This window comes from Solanum pennellii, chromosome 1, assembly GCF_001406875.1.
Source record: "Solanum pennellii chromosome 1, SPENNV200".
In the NCBI taxonomy this organism is placed as follows: domain Eukaryota; kingdom Viridiplantae; phylum Streptophyta; class Magnoliopsida; order Solanales; family Solanaceae; genus Solanum; species Solanum pennellii.
In genome coordinates this window covers 31,145,250-31,153,787 of record NC_028637.1, presented here as the reverse complement: position 1 = coordinate 31,153,787, position 8,538 = coordinate 31,145,250, and the positions used below count along the sequence as shown (strand labels likewise).

The following is an 8,538-nucleotide window of genomic DNA, read 5'->3' as shown; positions in this document are numbered from 1 at the left end:
TTTTCAACTTGAACTTCAAGTTCAGAACCTGTTAAAGAAAGCAATACACTACACACAGGATAATATATATTTAGACAAGATAAGACATACAAACATTTAGTTAACAAAAAATTAAATAAATAAAAAGGTAGAAAACAAAATTACATAAATATATGGATGCAAAATAATACAAATGTTAATTAAGAATACTAACTGGTTAAGTGTGCAAGAATATCAGCAATGAAGATCCACACTTGATCAAATGACAGAAATGAACACAGTGAAATAGCAAGTATAGAGAAGAACCTCAAAGTTTACCGAATTGCTGAATAATTTATTTTTATTAGAACAGAGAGAGACCAATATTTTGGTATCTTCAGCACGTAACCAATGTGAGGATGTCCATTCAAATAATGAAGGGAAGGGGGCCTTATATTGTTACTAGGAAAACGAACAAATAAGGAACAAGGACCTAATTGATTCAAATAAAAAAAATATTTAAAAGGAAGAAAAATTGGTTCAGGTATGATTCGGCCAAAAAATTTGTTAAGGTATGATTCGGCCAAAAATTACCAAGAATAGATTATCAAAGGAGACAAACTTTATTTTATTTAAGGAAAACCGATCCCTCCTTGTTTTACCCAAGCGATCCGCTTTAATACAACACATTTCATCAAATTTTGCCAAAAATAAGAAATTAGCGAGTAAGTATCAATCAATGAACGTAACTACACTGAGTAGGATATTACAAGCAATCTAAAATTTCCAAATATATAGGTACGAGAATTATCACAGAAGTTAATTTTGGGTATACTATTGCCAGCGACAATGATTATAAGATTAATCAAGATTGAACTTAGGAGATAGACTAAACATAAAAGTACATTAGCAGCAATTAGAATATAAAAAAATAAGACTAAATGCACGAGAATACAATCATGTTTTGAACTAACAACAATGAACAAATTTCAGTAGATTAACATACTGTTGGGAAGTAGGAGAACAAATAAAGTAGTTTTGATGATTGATAAAGTGAAGGCATGGTGTCGTATGTATACAATTATGGGAGTTGCGACAAAGAAGAAAAAGTATTGAAGAAAAGAAGAAAAAGTGCAGAATTGTAAAGAAGGAAAAGAAGGAAACAAATATGGAAATAAATAAAGAAGGAAAGAAATAAAAAAAAAGTAGCAATTCAAGTCAAAGAAGGAAAGAAATAAAAAAGTAGCAATTCAAGTCAAAGAAGGAAAGAAATAAAGAAATTACAATTCAAGTCAAATAAGGAAAGACGTAAATATAGACAAGTTCAAGAAGGAAAAGGATTTGTAATTCCTTTCCTTGTAGAAGTTGAAGGCAAATCAAATCTATAAAAGGATCAAGAAGTTGAAAGAAAAAAATGTCTTTGCAATCACAAAAATCGAGAGAATTTTTCCAGCAAAGCCAGAACGATAGGTATTGCATATTCACGAAATATATCATCTTGAGAGTAGTATTTTCTGGAGAAAAAACGCAGGTCTTCGTCACAGAAACGCAAGGACCAGGTTCACCTTCATCACAGCAACATAAGCACCAGGTTCACGAAACCTGTTCTACTCAGAACTATTGGATATTGAAGTTTGATCAATTAAAGTCTAAGGTTATTAGTCTTTGTTGATTTGTTCTAGGTTTATTATTGAGTTGTAATAATTCCTAGATTTGTAACAAGAAGTGGGTTTGACTTCTTGGGAGTTGAGTCTTGAGAGATTTGTACAAAGGGTGGGTTTGGCTCTTTGTAGGGTTGAGTTTCAGTGAGGGTTGTAACAAAAGGTGGGTTTGGCCTTTTGGAGAGATCGATTGGAGTCAATCGAGGGAGTAGTAGAGATAAGACTTTTTGATTATTGAGTTGTAATCACAAAATCTTATAGTTGAATTAATAAAACGAGGTTTTTCCTTCCTTGAGTGAGGAAGGTTTTTAATTCAGTAAGTGTTTGTGTCTTTACTCTGTCTTTACTTAAAAGCAACTTACACGAACCTGGTTCGTGTTCTGGGGTAAGGTTTCTTCAATTGGTATCAGAGCAGGTCTTTTCGTTAAAAGATTCACACCTTGAAAAGACTCAATGGCAGCACCACCTACCCCACAAGAGGGAGCTTCACAAACACGACCCCCACTGTTCAATGGCAAATATTATGGATGGTGGAAAAATCGTATGATGGACCATCTTATTGGCGAAAACCCTGATCTATGGGGAGTAATTCTAGATGGCCCAACCATACCTATGAAAACCGCAACTGATGGAATCACCAAAATCCCAAAGGAAAGAAAAGAATGGAATGTTGAAGACAAGCTTGCAATCCAAAACAATGCCAAAGCCAAGAAAATTTTGATCTGTGGCATAGGACCAGACGAATACAATCGAATCTCGTCCTGTCAAGATGCCAAAGCCATATGGGAAACACTACAAACAGCTCATGAAGGAACAACGCAAGTCAAGAAGTCCAAAATTGATAACTTGAACAGGCAATATGAGCTGTTCAGGATGGCAGAAGGGGAGACTATTCAAGATATGCACACCAGGTTCACCTCCATCATTAATGAGATGTACTCCTTGGGAGAGATAGTTCCTAATGGAAAGGCAGTAAGGAAACTCTTGAGTGTCCTTCCTGAAACTTGGGAAAGTAAAGTCGAGGCTATCACTGAAGCCCGCGACCTAGACTCACTGGCCATGGATGAGTTGATTGGTAATCTCATCACATACGAACTCAAGAAAAACCAAGAAAAGGAAATTGGAGGAAAAAGGAAGGAAAGGAACCTGGTTCTAAATAAAAATGCATCAGATGATTTTGAAGATGAAAATATTGCCCTCATAACCAAAAGGTTCACCAGAATGCTAAAGAGAGGGCAGACCTTTCAAAAGAAAACTTCTCAAAAACCATCTGAAAACACTAAAGACCAGGTTTGTCATAAATGTGGGAGCCCAGATCACTTCATCAAATTCTGTCCACTTTGGGCTTTAGAGCAGAAAAAGGCAAACTTTGAGAAGGTCAAAGACATCAAGAATGATAAGTACATTCCCACAAACAGAAGAATGACCAATCAAGAAGCGGATCTTTCAACGAGAAGAGCCTTTGCCGCTATGGGGGACTTATCTGAAGAAGAATTTGAGGATGGAGGGTTCGAAAATCAGTCACTACTTGCAATAGAACAATCAAATAAATATGATTTTCTTGCACTCATTGCTGAAACAGATTCTGAAGATGATGAAGAAGATGACAAACAAAGCAAGGTAAGTTTTCATCACATCAAAGTAAATATTGAATCATATTCTAAAAAGGAACTAGAGTCTTTATTGAGTACTCTTATAGATGCATATCAGTCTGTCAATTCTGAAAGAGAACAAGTGATGGAAAACTATGCATCTTTAAGAGAAGTCAATGACAATCTTGAGAAACACAATCACTTTCTTCAAAATAAATTAAAAGAACAGATTAAAATCTCAGAGTTAAGTCACAAGGGCAAAAACTCTGCTAGTGAACTTCAATTAGCTCTAGAAGAAAAAATAAAATTGTTAACCATAAAATATCAAGCTTTAACAGAAAGGAATAGGTTGTTACAAGAAAATCTTGATCATACCAAACTGGATCTGGAAAGAAATCTTAGATGGACCAGGTCCTCTGAAATTTTAACTCAGATTCAAGAAAAGCAAACCACTAGTCGAAGTGGGATAGGTTTTAAAAAACAGAATAATCTTGTGTCACACACTATTCACATGTCTAAAAGTTTATGCACTCATTGTGGAAACTCAGGTCATTTAAAGAATCAATGTAAAGCTTTATTTGAGGCTTTTCAGAAAAATGTTAAGTTCACCAAAAAGGAAAAGACTGATACGGCTAAGAACCTGGTTCGAAATAAAAATGCTCCAAATAAAAGGTTTTCTTATTTGCCTTTATGGGCTAGAAGAAATCTTATTCATCCTTTTACTCACATAAAGGGGCCCAAGCTAATCTGGGTTCCCAAGACTAATCTTTGACTAGTGTTTCAGGTGAAGGTGAGAGGGAAAAGGCCAACTTGGTACATGAATAGTGCATGCTCCAAACATGTGCTAAAAATGGTAGAAAATTTCCTCTCGCTCTTTGATTTTCAAGGAGACAGTTTATTCCTTGAAAAGGATGAAAAAAAAAAAGTTGAAGAAAGTGACATGATATCAAACATCTTTGATGATGCAAATTTAGGGAACACTGCATATGAACCTGGTTCACAGCTAACAATCATTGATGCACCTGCAACATGAATTACTACTAATCTATGGTTCTGGAGATTGGGGGAATATTAGAGCAATCGGGACAGTAAGAGTATGGCACACCTTTAGGGGGAACTTCGTTGTGTGAACATGGTCCTTGTTATTCATTGGAAGGTATTGAAAATTGACAAGGGTTGGTTCTCTGTGAATCAGCTTGAGATTCATTTGATCTGGGAGAATATGATGATGCGACATTCTCATGAAGGCCTTGAATATGAAGAACTTGAGAAAAATCAGTCAAAGCATGGTGTTATCGAAACAAGTTGATGCATTATCATGATTTCCTTTAATAATTGGCTAGTAAAAGAATAATCTTACGCTTGAGTAATTATACAATGAATATCTGCTAACTCAACCTCGTACTGTAACAGGTACACACTCAAGTCACATCTCAAACAATGCTTAGAAAGTTTGCGGATGTTATCTCTTCTTTTTGCTAACACCATTAAGTAAGTCATGAAGAAACACAAAAAAGGGGAACCTGGTTTCTCTGTAATACTCAGGTATGTACCATCCTTTTTCAATGCATTAATTTCCTGAGTGTGGGTCAAACATAAGCACTAATGAACCTGGTCGATCATCAAAAATTCAACTTTCTTAAAGATCACCAAGAACCCTCTTTGACAATAAGCATCGTTCAATCTCAAACTGCTCTAATGATGAAAATCTCAGTATTGAAGTCACTCATGCTTTAATTTAGGGGGAACCCTGCTTTATCACCCACATCTGAACCAGGTTCACAAACTCCAAATTGATATTTCATCCATTCCAAGTGTATAACTTGTCTATCTCTCAGGGGGAACAATTCTCACAGAAATAAATTGTTGCTTGCTTTCATTATTGATAAACACATCTCTTTGTGCACCAAAATGTGATGAATCTCTTACTGGTAGTTGGTACTCCTTCAAAGTTGTCATCAAGAAAAAGGCTATCAAAAAAAAAAAAAGAGAAGAAAATCATGGAGAATGAAAATGTTACGGAGTAGAGTTAAAAAAAAAAAAAAAGGTGATGATGTATCTCATGTTTCTCGTGATGAAATTTCACATTCTAAGAAAACTGATCAGAATAAAGAAGCTGGTGCACAATGGGCATACTGAAAAAATTATCAATGGCAGTAAACATCCCTTTCTTCCTTACTTTAGTAATCTTTGTCCCAATCCTTATCCTCAAATTTTATACTCTTTTGACTCTTTGATGTGCTTATGTCTGTCTCATACTCATGATATTATATGTTTTTGATTAAGGGCATAAACTGGTACATATTTGTTTATTTCGTTTCTCATTGAAGATCTTAATTGTGTATGAGTTTAAGATGACTAATATCCTCAGATTAACTAACCATTTTGTTAGCAGAAGTGTACTTGAAAGTGTTGCCCAAGTGGCTATGAGTTAAAAATGATATTGCACTCATTGAATGTTATTCGAGTTCTTTGGTTATTGGTTTTCAATGATGCCAAAAGGGGGAAAGTATATAATGTAGATAGACATATGTATAGTTTGTCATCATCAAAAAGGGGGAAATTGTTGGGGAATGAGAAAACATGAAGTTTGTAGTTTTGATGGATGACAAAGAATTGAAGTTTTGATCACTAACAAAGAGTCTTGATGTGTAACAAATCATTGGTTATCATCATCAAAAAGGGGGAAAATGTTGGGAAGTAGGAGAACAAATAAAGTAGTTTTGATGATTGATAAAGTGAAGGCATGGTGTCGTATGTATACAATTATGAGAGTTGCGACAAAGAAGAAAAAGTATTGAAGAAAAGAAGAAAAAGTGCAGAATTGTAAAGAAGGAAAAGAAGGAAACAAATATGGAAATAAATAAAGAAGGAAAGAAATAAAAAAAAAGAGCAATTCAAGTCAAAGAAGGAAAGAAATAAAAAAGTAGCAATTCAAGTCAAAGAAGGAAAGAAATAAAGAAATTACAATTCAAGTCAAATAAGGAAAGACGTAAATATAGACAAGTTCAAGAAGGAAAAGGATTTGTAATTCCTTTCCTTGTAGAAGTTGAAGGCAAATCAAATCTATAAAAGGATCAAGAAGTTGAAAGAAAAAAATGTCTTTGCAATCACAAAAATCGAGAGAATTTTTCCAGCAAAGCCAGAACGATAGGTATTGCATATTCACGAAATATATCATCTTGAGAGTAGTATTTTCTGGAGAAAAAACGCAGGTCTTCGTCACAGAAACGCAAGGACCAGGTTCACCTTCATCACAGCAACATAAGCACCAGGTTCACGAAACCTGTTCTACTCAGAACTATTGGATATTGAAGTTTGATCAATTAAAGTCTAAGGTTATTAGTCTTTGTTGATTTGTTCTAGGTTTATTATTGAGTTGTAATAATTCCTAGATTTGTAACAAGAAGTGGGTTTGACTTCTTGGGAGTTGAGTCTTGAGAGATTTGTACAAAGGGTGGGTTTGGCTCTTTGTAGGGTTGAGTTTCAGTGAGGGTTGTAACAAAAGGTGGGTTTGGCCTTTTGGAGAGATCGATTGGAGTCAATCGAGGGAGTAGTAGAGATAAGACTTTTTGATTATTGAGTTGTAATCACAAAATCTTATAGTTGAATTAATAAAACGAGGTTTTTCCTTCCTTGAGTGAGGAAGGTTTTTAATTCAATAAGTGTTTGTGTCTTTACTCTGTCTTTACTTAAAAGCAACTTACACGAACCTGGTTCGTGTTCTGGGGTAAGGTTTCTTCACATACTTTAAGCAAGATGCATGTCGATTTTCACATAAACATACATGAAACTTTCATTGAAATAAATTAAATCAGCCTGCAGGTAAGAGAAATGAATAAACATGCTAAAAAAGGAGATAAGATATCCGTCTTTTGACAAACTCAAATTTTCCAAAAGGCCTCGCCAGAGTTCGCTACTATATTATAGTTTCTATCCAGCTAGAGTTGCTGGTTGTTGGAGTTCTGTTGTTGTTGCTGTCGCCAGAAAAGAGAAGATAGGTACGAAGGGAGGCGGTGTTTCAGCGGAGCAAGGCGAGAGGAGGGGCGGAGAGACAAAAAGAAGGTGAGGAGAACAGGGGGAAACAGAGAAGAGAGAATGGTTGAGGGAGTGGCGGGAGAGAAGGGTGTCGGTGGGCTGCTGCTTCGTCAGAGATTGGCAGGCAAACAAGGTTGACTTAGTAGCCAATTTTGTCCGACCGACAAGAGATGTCAGTGGGATCAATTGAGATGGTCTAGAGTTGAAAAAGGGTACGACCGAAACTTTAGTATTAAGTCACATATATATCTCTTGTTATACGAGAATCAGGTCGTCTGTATGTTCTAGATTCAAGAACAAATGAAACTCTTTAAAATTGTAACAGTGGTAAGATATTTGAAAGGGAACGATATCTTCTTGAATGGATAAGACTAGAGTAGCTATAAGAGAGAGATAGGGAAGAGAGAGAAGTATGATAGAGAAGCGAGAAGAGCACGATAATCGGCAAATTCTAAAATGACTACACGTCCTTTTGTAAGCCAAACCAGACTAAACGTCATTTTAAGGCAGACGAGCCTATATATTTGTTAAGGCGTACGAGCCTAAATGTCGCATTGTAAGGAGGACGATCCTAAATTCCTCATTGTAAGGGGAACGAGCCTAAAATCCTATTTTAAGGGGGACGAGCCTAGATATCGCGTTGTAAGGTAGACGAGCTTAACATCCTACTGTACGGTGGACGAGACTACATATCGTATTATATGGTCGAAGAACGTAGTTTCCTATTATATGGCGGATGAGCCTAAAAGTCGTATTGTAAGGTCGACGAACCTAGATGTTCCATTATAAGGAGGACGCGCCTATATGTCATATTGGTAGGCAGACAAGTCTAGCATCATATTTTAAGGCAGACGAACCTTGTGTTTTATTATGAGGCGGATGAGCCTAAAAGGTAGCAAATTGGTAATAGCATTTTTAAAATAGTCTGAGTGGCAGCTTGAGTGGCCTGAGCGGTGCGATTAGCGAAGAATTTGACAAAATCTTTGTTTGCGACAGACATGTACGCATGGACACATTAAGTCAGAGGGCGATTTATCTTGTCTGTAATATGCACATTTATGACTTGTAATATGACTAAATGAAGTGATTAGAAAAAATATTTGAAATAAAAAGTAAATGTTAACATAATGTGATTTCTCATATCGACCTTGAATGTTTGCCTTAATACTATGAAAATGATGTCTTACGCTACAATGTTTAGGGTCATGATACGCAAAATAATTTCTCAGGTTATGAAAATATTGTCTGCAGGCCATGAGAATGATGCCTTTAGATTATGATACCATGGG

General features: G+C 35.7%; 1 protein-coding gene across 1 annotated transcript; it reads left to right on the top strand.

Moving 5' to 3' along the window:
• Nucleotides 1-2,797: 2,797 nt before the first annotated feature.
• On the top strand, nucleotides 2,798-5,199 carry LOC107014682. The gene has a single exon (XM_015214711.2). It carries the CDS (start codon nucleotides 2,841-2,843, stop codon nucleotides 3,981-3,983), a length of 1,143 nt encoding a protein of 380 aa, XP_015070197.2. The 5' UTR covers nucleotides 2,798-2,840; the 3' UTR covers nucleotides 3,984-5,199.
• Nucleotides 5,200-8,538: the final 3,339 nt, after the last annotated feature.

Bases quoted from the DNA above. Each gene is read 5' to 3' on its own strand.
- LOC107014682 (XM_015214711.2), top strand. From the start codon at position 2,841: ATGCTAAAGAGAGGGCAGACCTTTCAAAAGAAAACTTCTCAAAAACCA.